This window comes from Gallus gallus, chromosome 9 (genome assembly GCF_016699485.2).
Source record: "Gallus gallus isolate bGalGal1 chromosome 9, bGalGal1.mat.broiler.GRCg7b, whole genome shotgun sequence".
Taxonomy (NCBI): domain Eukaryota; kingdom Metazoa; phylum Chordata; class Aves; order Galliformes; family Phasianidae; genus Gallus; species Gallus gallus.
Genome location: NC_052540.1, coordinates 23,108,929 through 23,131,280, shown reverse-complemented (window position 1 = coordinate 23,131,280; position 22,352 = coordinate 23,108,929). Strand labels below are relative to the sequence as shown.

The window sequence follows — 22,352 nt, the reverse complement described above, 5'->3', positions numbered from 1 at the left end:
CATGCTGGCAGCTGGGCGAGCTGCGCCTGCGCCCAGCACTGAGCAGAATGGGGCTGGGAGAATGGCCCTGCATGGCCACAGCGCGGCATGGCCATGGCATGGCATGGCACGGCCGGCAGCACGGCACAGCTGGCAGCACGGCACAGCACAGCCCCGGGGGCACAGATAGGGCTGGCTGCCCCACAGCTGCACTCCTGGGGGCTGGGAGGTGCGGGCACACAGCGCCTTCCCTACGGGGACACTTGTCTGGGGGGCTCCTCTGGGAGAAAACAGAAGTGTGAGGTTTGAGGGACAAACGTGTAACTGACAGTGAGGTTTCGGAAGGTGTATGCGTGTATCCATTCAAGTGCACTTCATATTATCAGCGCATCAATGTTCCATAGAATATAAAACCTTAAAGCAAACAGCTGGAATCGGTGCAGATAGTTGTGAGGTTTGGGGATAAGTTTGGCTCAGATGTGACTGCTGCTTGGAAATCAAAAGGCAAAGAGAATTCTGCCACTGATTTTATTAAAACAGCAAAATAGAAAGTAGGCAACTGGAAAACATGATTTTCAAAGACCTGTGAATGTTTTATGGAAAAGGACAAAAAACACTGCGAATTGAGGCCATCAGAGGTGTGCTGTACGCCTCGGCTGGAGCAGCTGCTCGGTGTATGAGGACAGTCCCAAAAGCACAAACCCTGGTGGGGTCAGGGGCAGACCTGGGAGAGGGGCCACAGAGGTCACTCGGCTCCCCTGGCCCAGAGCAGGACCCGGCATACCGAGCCGCTCCTCGCCCTGGGCCTGCTATCCTTGGCAGCTGTCTTTTGTCTCTAAGTGCAGCCTGATTCTCTCTTAGAGCAGTTTAAGGCCTTCGTCTTGTTTTCTGCACCACAGAGACAAGGTTCCTGCTCCTCACGCTTTCTTTAAACCTTGGGCGATTGCTGCCGCCCTTCCAGCTCGGACTCTGCAGAGCCACCCTGGCCCTCCCTGCGCACTGCTGCCCCGGGGCCGTGCCGGTGGCACCGGGCTGTGTGCCGCGGTGCTGCGGGCCGCTCCGTGCTCGTGGGCTGCCTTCAGCCTCCACATCCCTGCGCGGGGTTTGGCAGGTTGTGTTGACGGACACTGGGGTGTGAAGATGAGCCTCGTGCGAAGGGACACGTTCCCGTTGTGCCTGCCCGATCTGTGGTCCTGCAAGTTGCTCTGGGGAAGGTTATAGCATCACAGAATCGTTAAGGTTGGAAAAGAGATCAGCACGTCCAACCCCAACCCGTCCCGCCGTGCCCACCGAGCCGCATCCAGCAGAGCCGCCCCGCCACGGCTCTTGAACACCACACCGTCTGGGTTCTGCGCGACTGGAGGAGATGTCTCCAGAGGAGCCCCGTTCCGCTCCTCGCAGGGCCGGGTACCGCTCCCGTGCGGCGCGGTGGGCGCGGAGCGGAGGGGAACCCCGCGGGGCCGCCTCGAAAGGAACCCCCGGCGGCGCCGTGCCGGGATGGCGGGGCAGAGCGAGGGGTGCGCGCCCCGCTTCGTTCCCGCGGGCAGCGCGGCCGGGCGGAGGGCGCGGAGCCGCTCCCGGTTCGCCGCCCGGACGGCAGCGCTGGGCCCGGCCCGGCCCGAGGCGGGCGCTGCGCGGAGCCGCTTCCACCGCCGCCTCCCCCCCCCCCCCCCCGCCTCCTCCTTCCCCTCCCGAAGCCGGAGGCGGCCGCGCGGGGCCGCGCACGTGTGCTCGGCGGCTCCGGCACCGTGACTCATGAGGCACCGGGGCGCGCGGGCCCGCCGGGGATGAGGCAGGCCGCTCCGCGCCGCTCCGCCGCCAGCAGCACCGCCGCCTCCCGCCCGGCTCCGCGCCGCCCGGCGCCCGGGGGCCGCCCGAGGCCTGAGGTGAGCGGGGCGGGCCGGGGAGCGGAGCGGGGCGACCGCGGGGCCCGGGCCCCCCCTGGGCCGCGCTTCCGGGCGGGCGGGGGCGGCGGCGGAAGCCGGGCGCTGGGGCCGGGGCCGCGCGGGGAGCCCGTGCCGCTGCCGCCTCCCGCCGCCGCCATGCAGCGGGCGCTCGGCCGCGCCGGGCCGCCGCGGGGACGGGCGAGAGGTGAGCGCTGCGCTGCGCGGCCCGGCCCCAGGCCTCGCCCGCGGCCTAGTGCGGGGCGGGGGGCGGCGGGGAGAGAGTCGGGGGGGCCGCGGGCGGAGGGCGGCGGAGGGCCGGGGCCGGGGGGGGCGCGCGGTGCCGGAGGCCGCCGGGCCGAGCCCTGCCCGGGCGCGGAGCCGCGGGGGCGGTGCGGGCGCTGCGGGGCTCCGAGCGGCCTCGGGTGGGTGCGCGGCTGTCGGCGCCGGGCACGTGGCGCGCTCGGTGCGCTGCTCCGCGCTTCGGGGCGTTCGGTGTCAGCTGGGGCAGACCGAGCCTTTGGGCTGTTCTCTTTTTTTCTTCTCTTTTCTTTCTCTGTGTTTGGGAGGGGAGGGGGAGCTGAATTCGGAGCTCCGCTTTGCAGCTGGGCACTGCCCGCAGGCCGCGAGCTGAAGGGCCGGTGTGACGGGAGAGGAAAGCGCAGGGATGGGTCTGTGGGGCTGCTGCTCCGAGGGAGGGTTTGACGATCTGCTGCCAAGCACAGGCGGCGGCGGGACACAGGTGTCAAATGGAGAAGTAGACGGAATAAAACTGTGAGAGCAGCTTTAAAGGAGCTGTGATGGGAGAGAGCGATGTAAAAATTAATAATGCATTAAGTGGCTGGACTGCTTATTGGGTACAACGGCAAAAAAGGGTCTCTGCCATTGCACTGCATCCCAGGGCGTGAGGAGGAAGTGCTGTGTGTAATGCTGCACTAACGGCAGGGCTGGGCTGCTGCTGCGGGGCCAGGGGGGACCCAGTGCTGACGGAGCAGCGGCACTGGGCGCCCCGTGTCCCTGCACAGGGTGCAAGGCCGTGTGCTGCGAGGTGGTGCTGGGCTCCCCGTGTGCCAGGGCTGGGCTGCTGGGCCTCAGGGCTGCTTTGCTAGGCTTAATGCGGACAAAAAGTGGTGGCATTTTGTAGCGTTATAACCAAGTCATCTCTGGACTTGAGAACGTTTTGAAAACACACCGCCTTGTGTGTTGTATGTATAGATTTATGGTCATTGTGACATCTACCTGGCTTATGTGCCAACTAAAATACAGGGCTGTGCAACTGTTGTTTCCTTGTTGAGGGAGGATGCGCAGGCAACGTGTTTTTTGGTCTGATATATTAGAGAGAAAGTCACGGGGCTTATTTATTGTGTTATTTGCTTAAAGCCATTGTTGGATTAAGTGTATTTTGGGGGGCAGGGTAGGGTCTGAGCCCAAGGGTGCTGGTTTGGAGTGAGGCACTGGGATTGATGGGCAAAGCAGGGTGGTATGTGAGCGATTTGTAGCTCACCTGAGCCACAGAGCAGCATGGAAGCTGTCCTGTAAGAGCTGCCATCAGCTGCCGTGGGTGGAGTTGTGTCCGTATGCCACCCCACAGCGCTGGCATTTCACTGCTGCGGAGTGGTGCTGTCATCTCCTCTGTTTTCCCAGCAGATCCCCCTTTGAGTTCTCCCTGCAAAGCACTGTGAGGTGCAGCCGGGCTGTGTGCTGGAGGGCTGTGTGCTCAGCGTGGTGCCCTGGGAGCCTCCTGCAGCGGGCCGGGCCGCGTGCTGCCCTGCGCACACCTCCTGGCAGGCAGCCACGCTCCTCACCCTCACAGCAGCAAAGGGCATAGCTTTGGGTCCTGTGAGCCAACAGGGCCACGGTTAAGATCCCTTGTAAGGAGCACTAACGGATCACTTTAGCTTGTGGAAGCAGAGACTTGTGGTGTTAAACTTCTCTGTGATACGATTATCTAACTGCTGAAGGAGTCGTAACAGTTACTCAGATCAGGCTGCGTGCAAAGGCTTTGTGGGTAAACGCGGCCAGAGGACGTTTCCTTCCCGTGTGGCGGCAGTCGGCGTGCAGTGCTGTGAGCGCGTGTTGGCCGGGCCAAGGAGACGCAGTGCTGAGCAGAAGGTGTGAGCCGGGTGTGCAGGGGGACACAGGGCAGCCAGCGTCCTCCTCTGGCCCTGGGATTGCATGGGAAAGGCTTGGGGCTTGCTGCTGGTGTTTGTCAGGCTGGGAGTGCTGTCGGTTCACTGTGCTTTGGGAAAACCAAACAAGATAGGTAAAAACAAGTGGGTGTGAACTGAGCTGCTCCAGCCGAAGTTCAGAGTTTCGTTTTCAGTTCTGGGGAAGGGTTAGCCCTGCTTTGTGTTGTTCCACCTCTCAAATTCTGGCGCTCTGACACCTCATTAAGTCTAAGATACTGTTCATCATTTGCTGGTGATGCTCAGCAACAATTAAGGAGTTTATCTTCATTCCGCTTCCTACGGAGTGGCCAAGGGTTGAATTAGCTGACACCCTGGTGACAAATATCACACGCTGAGAAGCGTTTGAGGGCGGTGAGTGATTTTGTTGCCTTCCTTTAAACCCTGCCCTGTGTGGAGGGCTGTACTGCTTGCCCGGTGTGCTGCCCTGGGAGCACTGCAGACGTGCTGCCCTGTGCTTCTGAAGCAGAGAAGATGATACTGAGGTCAGTAATGCAATGCAAAGCACTGCAGTCCGTCTTGCAAGAGATTTGTAGAGGGCTGATAAACGTCTTGCGCTGTGCCCTCTGTACAGTGTCCAAGCTGTGCTGCTTTGCATCACAGCATCCTCTCTTTTTGTTTCCCTCAAGGACTCACTTTATTCTGCTTGCTCAGGTTTAATGCAGAGGTAGCAACCATGCAGGGATTCCTGTGAGGAGGATGAGCCCTGGCACCTCCTGCTGCAGTGCTGCATGCACAGCAGGGCCAGGGGCAGGAAGTGCTCCATGCTGCATGTGGTGGTCCCCACTGCCCGGGGGGAGCAGTGTCCCCAGATTTTTATTAATAATTATCTATTGTAAACTTAGTTTCCCAACTAATGCAGCAAAGTAAACAACATTTCCTTCCTCCTGGCCCATAATTATTTACCAAAAGAAAAACATCTGAGTGCTCTTTTATTGCTACCCGCTCTGCAGTGAGCGTGCACCGCTGTAATTCCCATCGGTGTCAGTGAGAGCTTGGAGCACTTAGCAGGGCAGGAGAAGGGCACTTAGAAGCTCACCACAGTCGTGAGACCTGAGCAGCTTGTGAGACAGCACAGTGCACTTCTGGTGCCTGAAGCTGGGAGCATTCTGGCGAGGCTGGGTCGGGCTTCCAGCAGCTCGGGCTGCGCTCCATGTGGTTCGGTGCGGGCCGGCTCCAGGTGAGCCCAGCCCCAGGGCAGAGCTGCCATCCCTTCGGGTGCCACTGAATCTCGCGTGTCCGCGTGCTGTCAGCTGCCATGTGCTGAAACTGCTCATGGTTTGAGTTATGTGTGCATGTTGTATTGTTACAAAAGAGTATCTTCATCCAAAATATCCTTATTTACATAGCGTTGAAAACTCTTTTTAATGTACTGTCAAGGCAAAGGGTCTGCTGTGGATCTCATCTGTTTCTTCTCACTAGGGTCTAAGGTTCCACTAATGCAGCTTGAATTGCTGTTTGGTACCAATTAGAAGCAGGAGCAGCTTATAAGATAAAACCATACTGATGGCACTGGGATGCTGAGTGCACTCAGAGCGAATTTGCATTGGAATCTGCAAATTGCACAGAAAATGGGAAGCTGGGATGGGGTATCCCTGAGCTGTGTGTACTTTCCGCAGCCACAGACAGCGTAAAATCAGAATTTTATGTCATTTGACATTTGGAAAAGTGAGGTTTCACATAGCACTGGCTCGCCAGCCCAGCTGCATGTGCCTCGCCTGTCAGTCCTCTGCCTGAGCTTACAGGCGGCGGCTGGAATCTCAGTACGTGCAGGGTGTTTCTGCTGGAGGTACACCTCACTGCCTGCCTGGGGGCTTCTGCTGCAAGGGGGAATTTCTCACTTATGCACTTGTCATAAAACAAACTTTTTTTCACTTACATACTTGTCATCGGTGTTACATTTAGAGTTGGTTTGTACAGAAAGCCTTGCTTGTGGTCACATGGAAAAAACGGAGGAGCACAGCCTGCATTTCCCCTTATCTCACTGTGCCACATTTTGTGTATCTCATGGTAAGATGTTTTGTTTCTACAGTTGCGGACCGGTTGTGTTTCAGGAGATTAATAGACTTAGCCTCCCTGTTTGTTAAGCTCAGTGATGATAACACTGTCATAAGTCATGAGACAGTCATGGAGCATCAGGCAAAGCACAACGCGCCTTGGGCTGAACTTACGGCAGCTAAGTTTGTTTCTTGGAAGGAAAGGTGAAATGTTGCAAACGTAACTGACAGTCCCCAGCTTGGGTGGCCTTTTGGGAGTTCGTGTTTGCCAGAGGAGCCCGGTGGTGCCCACGGGGCAGGCAGCCCCCAAGCAGCGTGCCCGCAGTTGGGCGCAGGGCACAGCACTGCTGCCCACGTGCTGCACCGGGGGAGGGCGCGGGGCCGTGCCGGGTGAGTAAGGGCTCAGGAAGCCAGGCCGTGTCTGGGCTCCAGGCCCAGCCTGCTTCCAGAGAACTGAGCGGGAATTCACCCTGCTAAAAAAGGCAGTGCAGGCACAGCGCGCCAGCATGGCCATAGCGCGCTGCGCGGCCACAGGGTCCTGTGCTCGTGTCCTGGGGCTGTGTGGGCTGTGTGCGCCCAGAGGCACGGGGTCACTGTTACTGCGTGGCCTTGCTGTAGAGGAGCGCTCCGCTCTCAGTACCTGGCTGCTGTAGGGGCAGTGAGCTCACTACGTTTGTGTGTCTGGGCATATGTTGGGCATATCCTACATCCCCTTCCCGTGGAGGTTTCAGGCTTTGGGAACTCGATGACCCAGACAGATCTGTCAGGTTTTCCAAGCAGGTTGCGAGGCTGAAGTATTAGGCCTGGATTCACCGCAGAAAAAGAAAGAGCAAACCCCCACCCCCAGATAGACCCTTATCTGCACACACTCTGAGGGCCGGTGCCCGGCTCCCGCCCGCCGAGCCCAGCAGCCCCGGCCCTGCGGCTGCAGCACGGCGTGCCAGCTGGTTTCCATGGCAGAGCTCCTGCCAGCCACGCAGGCTGATAAACACAGCACAGCTTCCTTCACACAAATAAACCATAGTATTTTTTCTGTGACTCTCAGAAGCTGGGAAAAAAAAAAAATAGCTTCTTCCCATGTTTGGAAGCTTTATTAGTGCCTAGACAGCGTTCCTGTCTGTGGTTAATTGCCTTTAGTTTGGAGTGAAATCCTGTCTGTAGGGTTTTGTACAGGAGCCCTTCAGTGCCCAATATGTAGGCAGAACCTAAGCTGACTTTGGGGTTCCTTTCCCCAGCAGTGACAACAGAAGGCAGCGGTGTGGGCAGAGTAGGACCATGGCTGTGTGCTTCTTTGTGTGCGGTGCTCTCCAGGTGTGGGGGCTCTGCTGCCTGGGTCTGTGTGGAGGATGAGGTCCCTGGGAAATCTCTGGCTGCCCACCGGTGCTTCGTTATCTGCAGATGTGTTCCTTAAATGACTCTTTGCCAGTCTCCTTTTTGTGAAAGCACACACAGCTGTTCCTTCTTCCAGTGCTGGTGGCTCACATGCGGTGACTTGAACTTTTTTCACTCATTTTTTTGCATGAATGACAGAATTATTGCTGTGGGTATTTTGTGTTCTTGTTTTCTATGACTTGTAAGCATTGTCTTTTGTCATGGTAAGTGTCAAAACTACTTTGTTTTCCTTCAAGCTGTACAGAAGCTGTTTGCAGGTACCCTGTGTTGCTGCAATGGCTGCGCTGCAGTGTGCTGTGCAGAGCTGTTAGTGAGCTGGTGGTGTTGGTGCTGCCAGTGCAGGAATGTCATCCTTCAGGGTGAGCAAACGTAACGATAACTATAGCAATTTGATTTTAAAAAGGTCTTAAAGATGTTTCACCTCTTTCCCAAAATAAAGCACAGCCATACGGTTCTCATTGTTTCTTCTTAATGCTGTTGACTGATTGGAGCTTCTGCCTGCTATCCGAAGGCATGGCTATAGGCTGGTGTGAGACCATTTGCTGTTCAGAGGGAACCACATCAGTGTCCCGAGCACTGTCTGTAGGCATCTCTGCAAAGTCAAGGAAGGCTCCTCTGCACCTGGCTCTGCTGTGTACCCACACCGCTGCGCTCTTGCATGGCTCATGAGAGCTGCCACAGGCACCTGGGGTGGGGGCAAACCATAGGGTTTGGATTTTTGTCACATAATTATTTCAGTTAGAAGGGACTTTTATTTTTATGTATGCGATGCAAGTATGTCATTTTAGGTTCTGCGTATTTTCTGATGGGTTGTACAAGTTTTTACTACACCAGAAGGATATGCCTGACATAAATCAAATGTAAGGTCACAATGTGTTAAAAAATAGAAACTACTCTATTTTGGACATGAGATCCTTTGGGAAAGAGAGCTGGTTGGCTTTCTAGGCCTGGCAACAGACATGGGAGCAGCTCTCAGTGCTTTCTCGTGCTTTGGCAGAGGCATATGATGGCTGCGGTGTCACCTCTGCTCCCCACAGCTCTGCACAAGCCGCTGGGCTGCCTGAGTGGGAGTTGTGCTGAAAGCAGAAGTACCCACAGCGCGTTCCTCACCACCTGCACCCACAGCCCCTGCATCCCACAGCCGCGGGCACTGGGGCAGCCGGGCCGCACGCCTCCTCTTCTCCAGACAGAACCTTTGCTGTTCCCTCGGCCGCTCCCCATAAGACTTGTGCTCCAGACCCTTCACAGCAGTGTTGTCCTTCTCTGGATGTGCTCCAGAAGCCATCCCACCCAGCGCTGGGATGTGACGCACCAGGCATCGGCTGCATCCGGCCCTGGAGGCAGTGGTGTGTGTCACGGGCACTGCTGGTTGCTGTAGCATCATCCTACATGATGCTGCCAGTCACATTCCATGCATATGTGTGCCTCGTGTGTGTGTTTTATCTTTACATACACGTTAGCAGTCCCCTGGCGATGGGGAGTTGTGTTCTGGTAATGTGTAATTATGCTTTTTGTCACAGTTAAGAGTACCTCTCTATCCTGAGTCTCAGTGTAGGACTGCTATCCCGAGGTTTGTCACATGGCCATGTTCTTGAGAACACCCAAACTGCAGCACGTTGGGCATCCTCACTGATGGCTGTGTGTGCAACCAGCAGCCACCCCCAGCCTGTCCCACTGCAACGAGCAGCAGGATAACAGGTGTTCTGGGGGGCGAGCACATGTGTGGCTGAGGGGGGAGCAGCACTCCCATGCCCATCTGTTGGTGAATTTTGGTGTGGAGCTGGCATGCCCATCCCTGCTTCCCAAATGTACTCAGCCTGTGCACGTCTGTAGTTGGTCAGATAGCATGTCTTAATGTGCAAGAGCCTGGATGTGAGTAACGTTCTGCCTTTTGGAAGTGCACAGGGTTGTTGATCATCTTTGTTTTTGGAGTAGAGCTTTTGGTTATTATGGTTGCTGATTATTTCAATTTGTGGTATAGTTCTCAGCATTGTGAGGTAGATCACTGGGTTATTTTTTTAATATAAAGCTTGTTTTTAGACTTGCTTGGGAAATGTCGTGCTTACTGCATGGCTTAAATTCCCCTATAAATCCCAGGAAGATGCAGAACTTCCTATTTGTAACATAGGCTGTGTAAACGCTATGGTGGAGGAATAATCATGTGGGTAAGGTTTTACTACCAGGAACAAGTTTTGCAATTTTAATGTTGGACATGTGAGTGCTTTGTAATACATCGATCGATAGCAATGGATTGAGCGCACAGCAGTCCTTCCTGCTGGACAAGAGGCAGCCTGACCTTTTCCTATTTTCATTTATGAGTATGCATCCATCTAATGCTTTCAGATAATGTGAACTATTACCAGTTTTGTAAAGGAGATTGATACATAACAACTGAATAAAAAAAAAAAATTCAACAGACATATTTCTTTCTCTTGATGTATTTTACGTATTTTATTTAGAGTTGGTCCTTAACGAAAAGGGAGTTCATGGACTTTGCAGTACAGTTCTCTGGCTGGAAAATGGCATTGCTCTAAAGTGAGACAGGATTGGGCTATGGGATTTGTACGTTGGTACAGGAATGGCCCTGACTGCTGGTAGGAATCAGGTCGCAGTTTGATGAGGGACATACATCTTGGAGAACTGACTTCAGAAAAATACCTTGTTTCTGCATAAGGCAGTAATGGATACACTCTTGGGGGCACTTACTTTGTAATGTTGCCTCTTCATTATTTATCCAGGCTTCTTGAACCAACCTGGATGCATTAAGTTCAGGTGTAACGCCGCTTTTAGGTGGTTGTGCTGAAACTGTACTCAGGACAAAGGCATCAGAAGAGAGGCTGCCTGGGAGCCCCCTGAGCTCTGGGGTCGTGCTGCCTTCCCAAGCCACTGCCAGAGCTAAACCCTCATGGAAGTACCCTTTAAAACACCACTCCCAATACTACACCCAGCAAAATATGTTATCTTATGCAAAATATCTGGGTTGTCACAGTAATGTTGGCAGGTATCTCACAATCCTGGTGTGGGGCTTGCTGTGCAGTTAGTGCTGCTGTGCCTGCAGTTGACAGGGCTGTAAGTAACTGCCGGGTGAGGGGCACTTAGATGCATCTCAAGTAGTGGCACGTGGCTGGTAGGTTCCCTTGCTGCAGCTGTAATGGACGTGCACAGAAGCACCAGGGAGCAGGCATCCCTTTTGCTCTATGTGCTGCCCTGCCCGTATAGACAGTGGTTCTGTGGATCTGGAGTGCAGTACAGATGTCGCTTGTTCAGCAGCAGAGTTGACTGGAGAGTATTTCTCTTCAACCAGTCCTTCACTGTTAGGTGGCCAAGATGTTAATTAGCTCATTGTTTCAGCTTAATTTTATGATGGTGCTATAATTATATCCCTCAGTTGTGCCATGAAGTAATTGCTGCATCTTTTCCAAATTCTATGCTGAGATATGTTATTGGTAAACTTTGCATTTGGCAGAGAGTTTTGAAAATACTCTAAGGCAGTTGGTAATTCTTGTATTTCTTTATTTAAAAGACAGCTCTTTGGCAATTTCAAGCTTTGAGATTGTACCGACAGTGTAAATAGGATATTGATTTTATTGCATTTCCTATCTCATTAGAGTCACTGTCATGAGGATGGATTCGTGTTGTGCAATTATCTGCTCTCACTGACAGTTCCCGTGTCACTGAGACTCCTTTTGCAGCTTCCACTTCTGCGAGCATAAAAATAGCACTCCTCACTGCCGTGGTGTTATTGTTGCTCTTTTTGATCCTCCAGCTTTGTACATCTTTCTTTAAGAGACATGTGTGAATTGAGATAGAGAAGACAGGAACGTCCAGCCATCCCCTTACAGGAAGAGTGAAAACAATGGCTCCTGCAGAGCCACTTCCAGTGCCTTGCTTCTGTGTCAAGGACTGTAACAAGGAGGAAAAGTGTATCATTAACCTCACTGCACAACATGTCCTTATAGAAACAAGGGGAAGTAATAAAAATTGGACACATTTAAGCAGAACTTAGACACAATAGCCATGTGGTCCTTTTTCTGTTAGTTTCACTTTCTTGGGCATTTTCAGATTACGATTGCATTGATTTTTGAAGCTGTTTCTTAATAATTTTCATCGACCCAGCTCAGCAGACAACTGAATCATCTCCATTGTGCCCTTAAGGAATGACTGCTCAGTGTTACATAGTCTACTTCTGCTTCTGCCTCTTCTGAGAACTGCCTCTTCATTTGCTTTCGATAGTTCAAACTTTATTTTCACCGCTTGTATTTATTTTAGTTTCCTTTGGTTCTCAACAACCGGTGAATACAAAGTTATACTTGGGCCAAAGCAATGTTGCAGCAGTCCCAGGACAAGCAGCAAAACATCTGGGGGAAAAAGAAGTCCTCCTGCAGTGAGAACAGCCTGTAGGTAAACCACAAAGATGGGCATCCATTCTGCCCTGTGTGTCCTCACAGCCAGTTCTGCCCCCTGGATTTGTTGTCGTGTTTCCCAGCTGTGTGCAGACATCTCCAAAGTGACCCTCGTGCGTCCGCTGGTTTCTCAGAGATGATGGTATCCTTTTGTATTTGCTGCTCACCGGGTGACTCCTTTGTTGGCTTGGAATATCACAAGAGAATTTCAAAGTGATAGGAGCATAGTTTATGCAAATCAAAAGTTGTAATTGCGTGCTGAGGGTTTCCTCCAGTTTGTTTAGTGGAGAACTGAGCACATGCCTCTGGCCCGGAGCGGTTTTTGTTCCTGCCAGAGGACTGCTTTAAAGGCTGATGTTTCGGGCTGTTTTCAGGTAGATAACAAATTCCAACAAAGCCTTCTCTTCAAGAAACTGTACAGGCAGAATTGCTTCTCGCTCAGATTTCCCTCTGAGGCGGCACAGCTCCCTGGAACTGCCCTGTTTGGAGCTGGCAGCCGGAGAGCAAAGGGTGAGGCTCAGCCCCGCGTGTCCCAGCCCAGGGCAGCAGCATTCCCTGCAGGCAGCGGCTGCTCCAGCTCCGAGGAACGCGTGCCGCAGACTGGGGACGAAGCGCGCTGCTTCCTGAGCGTCACTGGATTTACTCCTGTCACAGAGCGGGGCGCTCATCTGTTTGCACTCTGTGATCTTCTGCCTTGCCTTTCTTTCTTCGTCGGGGTGGCTATTCCGGCCATCAGGGTGAAATGAAGCGCCGCGGTTGGACAGCGTGGCTTTGAACTCTGGCTTTGGCGCATAGAAGACACGGAGCGCTTCTCCCCCTGCGCGGGGCGTTGGACAAATCGGTGCTTGGCGTGGATCGGGCAGCGCAGCGTCCCACATTGCGTCTCGTCGGAGCCGTTGCGCTGTGCGGGGCGGCTGCGGGTCCGTCGTGCCGCGCTGCGCGGGTCGCTGTGCCCCGGGCCGGGGCTCCGCGCGGATTCGCTCTCCAGTCGGAGCGCGCCATGCGGAGGGCCGCGGGGACCGCGCTGCCGCTGCCGCCCCGGACGGGCGCTGCTTAAGCGCTGGGTGTGGGCCCGGCGGTACGGACGGGGGAACCCGGCCCGGAGGCCCGGCGGGAGGGGGCGAGGGCGGCGGCGGCGCCCGGCGCGTCCCGCGCTGCTGTGCCCGGCGCGGCGGCGGCGAGCGTCTGACAGGCGCGACCTTTCATAAGACGGCCCACGCCATTGGCTCGTCGCCCGGAGCGCCGCTGCAACGCCGCGCGCGATTGGCCGCCTCTCCGTCGCGCGGCGGGTCACGTGGCGCGGCGGGCGCACTCACCGCTGTCCTCTCTCTCCGCAGGTCGGCCCTGAGGGCCCGCCCGACGCCGCGCCGCTTCGCCCCGCTCGTGCCGCCCGCACCGGCACCCAGAGCCGCCGCCACCTGTAACCGAGAGACGCTGCCCGGGCCGCCTCCGCGTCCCAGTAAAAGTTTGCCGGGAAAGCCGGAGCCTTCCGGCAGAGCGCGGCCAGCCGCCCCCGCCCGCTCCGAGCCGCCCGTGCCCCCCAGCGGCCGCTCCGAACGGCCCCGGCCCCGCCATGGGGTGCTGAGCCCGCCCTCCCCCCTCCCCCCGTGCGGTGACCGCTCGGCGCCCCCGGCCCCATGTGCCCCTAACGGAGCGGGAACCGCCTGGAGCCGCTCCGCCCGGCCCCGCTGCTGTGTTGGACGTTGACCCCGTAGGACCTAACGATGGCCGTCAGCGTCACGCCCATCCGCGACACCAAGTGGCTCACGCTGGAGGTGTGCCGGGAGTTCCAGAGGGGGACGTGCTCACGGCCGGACACGGAATGTAAATTTGCACACCCGTCGAAAAGCTGCCAGGTGGAGAACGGACGTGTCATCGCCTGCTTCGACTCATTGAAAGTGAGTAACCGTTACGTTGTTTCCAAGGCTGTGCGGTTGAGGAGAAGCGGTCACGGTGGTGCAGACCGAGAGCCCGAGGGAGTGCTGCTGCCCGCCAACAGCGATCTGCTGCTGCTGTTGCATTGAGGGCTGCTGTCGTTCTCTGGGCCCAGGGAAGGACGGACCGGCACAGAACGAGCTCCGCAGGGCTGGGGTCAGCTGGCGTGGCTGCAGCCAGGAGTCCTCTGGCCCCAGATTGCTCTGTGTGTAGATGGAGTAGAGGGCATTTCGTTCAGAAACAGCTAAGTCACTGCAGGGACTTGCTGTTCTTAATAGCACAGACACGTAAGCAATATGGTGATTGGTTCCCACCATGGCTGCAGGCGGGCTGGTGCTGTCCCCAGCAGCGGGATGTGCATCTTGGAGCAGTGCTTTCCCTCCATGTTCCTTGGGTGCCCTGAATGCTGTGCTTACGCTGGTTCTCAGGACACGCGGTTAGCCTCTGCTTCCCACCAAGGCCTGGGTGTGGGGAGGGCTGATGCCCAGCAGTGCATGGTGCCCCTGGGTGCAGGGAGGTGACAGTGTGGTGCTGGTGTTGGGGCTGGGCCTGAGCTGGGCTCTGTGCATCTTGGCTTCAGCTTTGGCTTCAGCAGTAGGTGCTGAACACGTGGATTTGCAGCTCCTTCCCTTGGTTTTTTTATAACTTCTATAATCTTAGCACTTGAAGTGCCATTTGCAGGATGGGTATTTTAATTCGGTGTAAACATAAAAATCAAAAGCTGGGAAGCAGAAATATCGGTCTCTTCCTGCAACGTAATTTTCTCCCCTTCAGCCCCAGCCCCAGGAGCGGTGGGCAGCTGCAGCAGCAGGGCCTGTGGTGGGCTTGGACAAAACGCTGGATCTGAGCTTCAAACGTGCTTTGGGTCAGGTGGGGAGATGTGCTGAACCTTCACAGTGTCCCCAGGTCCGAAATGCCCAGCCTCACTGCGCCAGCCTGCTCTGTGTATGGGAACTGAAATGTGTTTGTGTTGCTTCTCTAACTGTAAAACAACAATAATTATAGCATACGGTGTCCTCACATTGTCAGTGATGGCAGAAGCCCATGCTGGGTGCCGTTGTGCTCGGTGTGGCCCATGCACCCAGCGGGGTGCTCTGAGTGGCACTGCACCGCTGCTGCTCTGCCCCTCAGCAAAGTTCCTCTGTGTCTTAATGAAGGAGATAATTATCATCTCTGTCAGGAGCTGTGAGCCCTGGATAATGGCTGTAGGTGATGTTACAGTGCTGTGTTGCTTCAGGGTGTTCTGTCTAGCAAGGCTGCTCTGTTGCCCACGTGAAGTCAATGTGGTTAATTGAGCTGTAAGCCAGGGAGGATTCCCAGCCAGATATGTAAGAAATACACTGCTTTACAGGAGTGCTTACTTGTGCTCGTGGTAAAGGCGTGCTGCTGGCTTGGGGCTGGGCTGCAGTAATGGCTCTGTATTGTTTCATTATTTTTATTTAGTTAAGTAGCTTGTCTAATGTGGGAGAGTGTCTTTATCAAAGAGAAAACAGAATATATCTCAGCACTGAACTCCCTGTTCAGTCCCAGCAGTTACTCCTTGTGTTTGTGTTTCAGATTTTTGCAGATCTCTGCGCACACTGAGCTAAACAAGCTCCGGTCACTGTGTTATGTTTGCTGCAGTATCACAAACATTAGATGTTATGCAAAAACAACTCAGGAAAGTGTTTTGCCAAGTTTGTCTGGCTCTGGAAGCTCAGTGAGTAGGTTACGAAAAAGAGGTTTTCCGTTTGGGACGTGGTAACTTTTACTGCCTCAGTCATTCAATGTGGATCATGGGCGTCCAGCCTTTGCTCTTGCTCTGGGCCACATCAGGGGAAGGGGAATTGTCTCGGGCCATGTATAAGGTATGTAATATAGATCATGTATGTGAGTAACAAAACTTCTTATATTTGTTCATGTTTTTTAATAAAACATAAAAAAAGAAGGCAACAAAAATATAAAACCTGCACATGAGGTGGCAGCCTGGGCAGGGGGCCTGGGGGGGGAGGGGCTGCCAGCCCTTGGGTGGCTTTGGAGTCACTTTAAGACAAAAAGGTTGAGGCCGAGCGTTCCGGTTGGGCGCTGGAGTGGCTGACTCAGCTCCAGCTCTGGCTCCGCATTGTTCAAATTCCATCGGATTTTCTTCCTAAATTTGGATGCCTCAAAGCCTGTTGAACTATCCACAACAAAAATATGCTCTTGAGGTCCCAAGTCAGGAAACTGGTTTGCAACAGAAGTCCGATTTTAAGTGTCATATTACAACATTTTTTTTTCATATTTTTCCTGGAAAAATCTGCCCGGGTAGGATCCAGTGCTGAAGCTCTGGTCACTTCCCCAGACACCCCGAGAGCTGCGCTGGGCATGCCGTGCAGAGGGACGGCTGTGTGCCGCAGGACCTGCCCACGGCCCTGTGCTGCCTTTCCTAGCAGCGCGGTTCTGCAATTGTAAAAGCACAGAGGAAGGCAATGGGAAAAGGGGTGACCTGGATTGAGAGCGTGTTTGCTGTGGCCGCCGTGTTCAGCACTGCTGTCAGCAGGTGCTTCTCCGCTCCTGGTGGCCGTTCTGTGGGGTGCGAGCTGCCACCATCCAAAACACTTTGGTTCTCACTAATCTGAGCCCCATTGGTGGAAGGATTTGGAAAACACTGCTGGATTTGGTGTGATTCATTCATTGTTTGGGAGCTGGTGCGCTCTGTGGGCACGGCCACTTTCAGTTACCATTCTGTTCTCCTAAGCTTTCTGCCACTGGGGCTGCTGCTTTGTGTTCGTTGGATGTCCCAGTGAAATGGGCTCTGCCCTGCTCTTCCTTCTGCAGAGAGCAAGTCTCAAACATTCACGTTTCTCTGCTTTCTCCAAGTTGTCAGAACAGCTCCAGGCTGTCCTGTCGTGGCAGCAGGCAGCTCCCCTGCCCTGTGTCCGGCTGCTGCTGTACCAGGTGTCAGCGTTTGGTCAGGGAACAGCTCACGTCTCAGGAGCCAAACTCCTGAACTCTTCAATAGTGACATTTCACTTTTTGTGGAGAGGCCTTAAAAATACCTAACAATACTGTTGTTACAGATGACAATGCGACCACCCTATTGCTGCCACCTCACGGATGTTGTTAGTGATTGTTTGCATCTCTCTCCTTATCGCTGCTTCAGAAAGCAGGGGTACATTTTTGACTTCTCCTTGCCTATTGCATTAGAGTGCAGAAGGGTGCAGGGTCAGGACCCTACTTATTTACATAGAAATAAGAGAAAATCACAGTAAACTTATTTCATCAATGAAAAAAATGAATGAAAATGAAATGAAAAATGAAAAAAATGAAAATGAAAAACTCTGTCATTTGTCCCGAGCCATCAGAAAGGCTGAGGGAGCTGGGTTTGTTCAGCGTGGGGGAGAGAAGGCTGCAGGGAGACCTCATTGCAGCCTTCCGGTTCTTTAAGGCAGCTGGCAGGCAGGACAGTCTGATGGTGACAGGACGAGGGGAATGGCTTTACACTACACGAGAAGTTAGGTTAGATGCTGGAAGAAACGTTCAGAGGGCGGTGAGGCGCTGGCACAGCTGCCCAGGGAGCTGTGGGTGCCCCATCCATCCCTGGAGGCATTCGGGGCCAGGTTGGACGGGGCCCTGGGCACTGATCTAGTGGTTGGCAGGGCTTGGAACCAGGGGATCTCTGAGGTCCCCTCCAGCCTGAGCCATCCTGTGATTGGCAGCAGCCTGCTAGGCCTCTGTCCTTTGAAGCTGACCCCAAGTCAGAGTTTCTCGGTTCTCCCGAATACAGAAGTCCCGTTGCCAGGGCTCACTCGTAAGTTTGCTGGAAGCAACAAATAAATCACATCCAGGATTACATCTGGTTTCTGACTTTGGAGCTATGGCGGTGTGTTTGCTGGGACTGTGCATCCCATGTGGTTCTTGGAAATTGGGCTGGTGTTGGGCAGGGCTGTGCAGGGCAGAACCGAGCGCCTGAGCCTTCCTTTGTGACGGCACTGAACAGGAAGGGAAAAGGGGCTTTGCAGAACAGGTGCACCTGGGTGAGTGCTTGGCCGTTCTGAAGTGGTTGCAGGCACAGCTTAACGGAGCCTCCAGGCTCTGAAGTGAGCTCAGCTCTTCAGTGCATCGAAGGCGAGTGTATCTGCCCCTTCCTGCTGGCATTATCAAGGTAATATCAGTGCAGGCTCGGGTGATAGCTTAAAATATCGCCAGAAAAAGTGTGTGCTGGCACTCCCCAGGAGCGCGTGCCCTCAGCCAGCCCCTGCCCATCATTCCAGGCTTGGTGCAGCCCCACTGCCTCCCGGGAAGGCCCTGCTCTGCCTGCCAGTGCTGGTGTCAAAGTAAACAGTTGGAGGGAGTTCTGGCTGCAGAGCACTGTTCTGGCAGGTCTCGGGACAGTTTGACTTTAGAAAAATAAATCCTGCCGGCTGTGTTTGCCACTGGTTTGTACCCAGTGACCTCCATTCAGCAGCTGGAGCAGAGCGGCAAGGACAGCTCCATCCTCGCATCCTTACTCCGTCAAAGCCCCAACGTGCTCTAAGACCTTCCAGCTGCTGAGCAGCGCTTTCTGCTGTTTGTCTCCTTCCTGCCCATGCATTTCCCAAGCTTTTTTGGGCTCCCGGTTCCTGCTATGGACTCAGTGTTTGCAGGCTGCTCCAAGTGCTCGGTGCTGGGCCTGTCCGCACGCACAGTGGTTCCCCGTGGGTCGCTCTGCAGGAGCGCTGTGCACGGCCGGCGCTGTCCAGGACTGTTTCTGTGCTTGGGAGGCTGTGCTGTGCCGTAGCACTCCCCTCTGGTCCAAGCAGCCCTGCTATGCCTGCCTTCGTTCCCCACCTCCCTTCTCGTTTGCTTAAACTCTTTCTTCTCTTAAAGGCTTCTGACTCCCCTCTCCCTGGCATTATCAAACATAGGAGAGTTACTGGTTCTCTGCTTGCTACCGAAATCCAAACTACACAGAGACGTTCACTGCATTATCTTTTCAATCATAAAGTTTATGGTTAAGTCCTTTCACTTCTAGCTGTTTAACCATTTGCTCATTATGTCCTTTCCTTCCCTTGTTTACCTATGCCATAAAAAACGATTAACCTATCTTGTCTTTGTTTTGGCTTGCTGTGGTTCCTTTCCCTCTCAATCTATTATTATTTAAACTTGCCTTTCCTTCCTGCTGTGCATGCATGTCCCTGCAGGCTATGCAGTCAAATACTGAACTGGTTTTCTGGCATTACCCCTTTACCAACATCTGATGCTGCTGTCCCTTCACTGGTGAGTGCTGCAATGTGGTAGCAGTGTTGTCAGTGCAGAAGATCATCACTGGGGCAATCTGATCCTTGTTTCAACTTTCCTGGGGATCTGCATGAAGGCCTGAGTGCTGTGAGCACACTCAGGGTGATGCTCCTTGGGGCAGATGCATGCAGTGTGAGGGTGCAGCCACACAGTTCTGCGCCTGCACTCAGGAGGGCAGTGAGCCACTGTGAGCACACGTGTAAGAGTGGTGGCGAGAGCCATAAAGGAGCACTGGAGGCAATGGTGTGTGACTGCCGGCCCTGCTTGGCTCTGCCTGTTGGGCTCACTGCGTCACCTGGGCTTGGTGACAGCATGGAGCATTCCCCCTGGTGCTGGGCCATGTGTGGTGCATTGCTCTGTGCTACAGAGCCTGGAGCACTCCGTGCTGCTGGAGGTCAGCCTGAGTTAGCTGATGTGACACTGATCCCCGGGTTCTGTAAGTGGCAGTGTTGGTACAGCTGGCTGCAGAGCTGGAAAGGGGGGGCGGGTGCTGCGGGGCTGTGGCTGCTGCACGGTGCTTGGAAGGGGGTGCTCTGTGGGCAGGACTGCAGCTTGGCTTTCCTTCCAAGAACCTTTTTCTGAAAGTTAAGCGACACGAAGCTGGTAGATGACAGTAGTGCCCAGCTGGTCAAGGATGATACAGAATGTGAAGCAATGTCTCACATAAAATTGCAAGTCCTGGTGATCTGCAGCATGCAGGCCTGGCTGGGCGTGGGCAGCTCATGCTTTTTTTTTTTTTCTTTTGACTGCACCATAGCACTGTAAAAAGTGCTAATTGCAATTGTTTTAATTTTTGCCTGCCGAATACCGCACGTTAATAAATTATACGGTAAAGAACACATCCCCATATAAGTTCCTTAGTTCTTGAGGTGATGAGCAATGACCATAAAGCAAAGTACTCCTCTGTGCCTGCTGTCCAGATCACGGCTTTGTCAGCACAGCTGCACTCCTGCCTGTTTGTACTGGAGTGCTGCAAGAGCTGCTGCTATCCCTGCCTCATACCATGGCCAGCAGCCCATGGCCTGGGCACGGCGTGTCTGGGCACTGCTTTGCCCCCCACCCCAGGCAGTGACGAGGCCCCTGCTGGCACCTTGCAGCACGTTGGTGGCTGCACTGTAAGCAGCTGTGCTCACATCCTTCATCCCAAACGTGTGGCACACTGCACCTCACTGGGTGCTGCAGCAGCGGCTGCCAGCCGTGGGTTTATCTTCAGGCTTTGAATTGCTCTACAGTGCACTGCAGTTCTGTGCCTTGAGAAACAAGCACACTTTTCAGCAGTCATGGTGAGGCATAACGCATGGTAGCTCCAGGTGCTGTTTTACTGCAAAGAATTGAATGGCTTCTGCTCAGTTTCCTGCATTATTTCTGCATGTTAAAAGTGCTTTTATGTATTTAATTCCTCAAGTGCTGTAAGGTTTTGCATTTCAGAGCACAATTTGTAACTGCTGTTTTTCCCCACTGCAAAGAGCACCAAAGCTGGGTGCTTGCTCAGAGGGCAGCACGGGGCTGGGGCTGCCAGGGCTGGGAAGGGTTGTCCATAGGAACGTCAGCAGGGCAACCAGCCTAGTCTAGTGGTTGGCGACCCTGCCCACAGGAGGAAGTTGAAACTAGGTGATCTTTGAGGTCCTTTTCAATGCAGGTCATTCGATGGCCTGACCTGCAGCAGAGCTGCACTGCAGCAGGGAGTGGCCTCAGCATTTTGCTGGGAAACGAGAATGTGGGCAGCTGTGTGGTGTTACCTGAAGGACTGCCCTCAGGTTGCTGTGGGTAAAGCCCACGCACTGTGTGGAGGGCATGGAGCAGGTGGGTGCAGCACGGCATGCTGAGATGAGATGCAGCGCCTGAAGAGGGCCGTTGGTCGCTTGTGTAGTTAGTGAAGCGCTCTGAAAATACTTGATATATTTGCAAAGGATGATTTGGTTGAGCAGTGGGTATATGGGGCTGCTCTCAGGTGCTGTTGTGCAGAGGGAAGCGCAGTGCTTTGCAGCTGCAGCCCAGCAGTGTTGCTCACGGCACAAGTGCTGCAGAGCTGTGTGCTGGGTCCTGCTGTGCGCTGTCTCTGCCTGCTCCTAAATCACGAAAGCAAGGTTTTATTTTTGTATAATAGCAATTCAGTTTTAAATATAGTGTCCATAATGGCGAGTGCCAGTGTGTTTACCCATGGTGGGAACGCCAATTACCGCTCTGCCTGCCCTCTGCCTCCCGCAGGTAGCACAGCTGCACGCAGTGCCAGCGCTCTGCTCAAACAAATGCAAGCGGTTGCATCTCTTTTTTCAGACCTGTAAGTGCATGCAGCCAGCTTCAAAGTGGGAGAGCCACTTGTTGCCACACTGTGCTGAGCCATGCTCCGTACCTGCAGCTGGCAGCCGGGTGCAGGGTGTGGGTCTGGAGTGCTAAACAACTGTAAATCCTTGCATCTGCTTCCCTCCATGCAGACACAAAGATGTCCCTTTTACTCCCAGTATGTCAGGCGTTATGTGCCTGAGTGAGGACTGTGGGGGTCACGGGGACAGCTCCTGAGGCACTGCCCACGAGCATCCAGCAGCAGACCTGGCTGGTACTGCTGGAAAATGGGGCTGTTCCTGCCCATCCTGTGCCCAGGTGGTGGGACCAGCACCCCAATGGGGTGGCTGTGGGGCACAGGGGGCAGAGCAGCATTGTCCGTCCCCGGGAGGGAGCTGGGGGCTGGGCTGGGGGCAGCCTGCAGTGTCTCAGTGCACATCCTCACTTGCTACTGTTGCACTCAGTTTCAGGGTGGCTTGAATGTGCAGAGGTGAGTGGTTTAATTATACCATCATAGTGACTGCTGAGCGTCAATAAGTACTCACGTAGGCCCCGTTGTGGGAAGGGGAGATGTGACATTCAGCGCTGTGCTGTGCTGACCCAAATCTGCCTTCCCAGAAACACAGTGTATCCTCACTGCTGGCAGCCAGCGCCAGGGCTGCTGCCCTGTGCATCAGCTGCATCTTCTGTGCAGGGCTTGGGCAGAGCCAGTGGGCAAGCCATGAGATCGTGTTGCAGGAGGCTGGGGCTGCGGGCAGCGCTGAGCTGGGTGCCTGGGCTGCAGGGCAGAGAGCAGTGCAGGCTGCTGGCAGCTGCTGCAATGAGAGCACTGTCAGTGTTCTGAGCTGAATTGCAGGATAAGGTCAAACTGCATTGAATTGATTTGTTTCCGGATAAAAATGTTTTTTTAAATGAACGTAAGGCTGTCTTTTGCCTTGTCACCGTTCCTGCTTGGATTTGTTTCAAAGAGGAATGAGTAAAGGAAAAGAATTGTAATTTGAAGGATCTGTTTTTCCAGAAGAGGATTCGACTCTCTTCCTTTTTAACTTTTTTTTT

General features: G+C 54.4%; 1 protein-coding gene and 1 long non-coding RNA gene across 26 annotated transcripts in view; one reads left to right on the top strand and one right to left on the bottom strand.

The window, feature by feature from the left end:
* Positions 1–22,352, top strand: part of MBNL1 (muscleblind like splicing regulator 1) — a 47,987-nt gene that overhangs the window by 4,306 nt on the left and 21,329 nt on the right. For 16 of the 25 annotated variants that reach the window (XM_046898464.1, XM_046898467.1, XM_046898463.1 and 13 more), the window contains exon 2: positions 13,178–13,738. In XM_046898464.1, the coding sequence (XP_046754420.1) occupies positions 13,565–13,738 (174 nt within the window). In that variant the 5' untranslated portion in view covers positions 13,178–13,564. Of the gene's footprint in view, positions 1–1,715; positions 1,866–1,958; positions 2,071–2,267; positions 3,975–13,177; positions 14,646–15,332; positions 15,623–22,352 lie in introns of those variants that run through there. The other 9 variants (NM_001163327.3, NM_001031322.4, NM_001163326.3 and 6 more) reach the window with 5 other exon arrangements.
* On the bottom strand, positions 487–1,565 carry LOC121111516. The gene is made up of 2 exons (XR_005862303.2): positions 1,270–1,565; positions 487–1,184 (listed from the first exon to the last, which is right to left on the bottom strand). It is a non-coding gene; the product is annotated as an uncharacterized LOC121111516 (long non-coding RNA).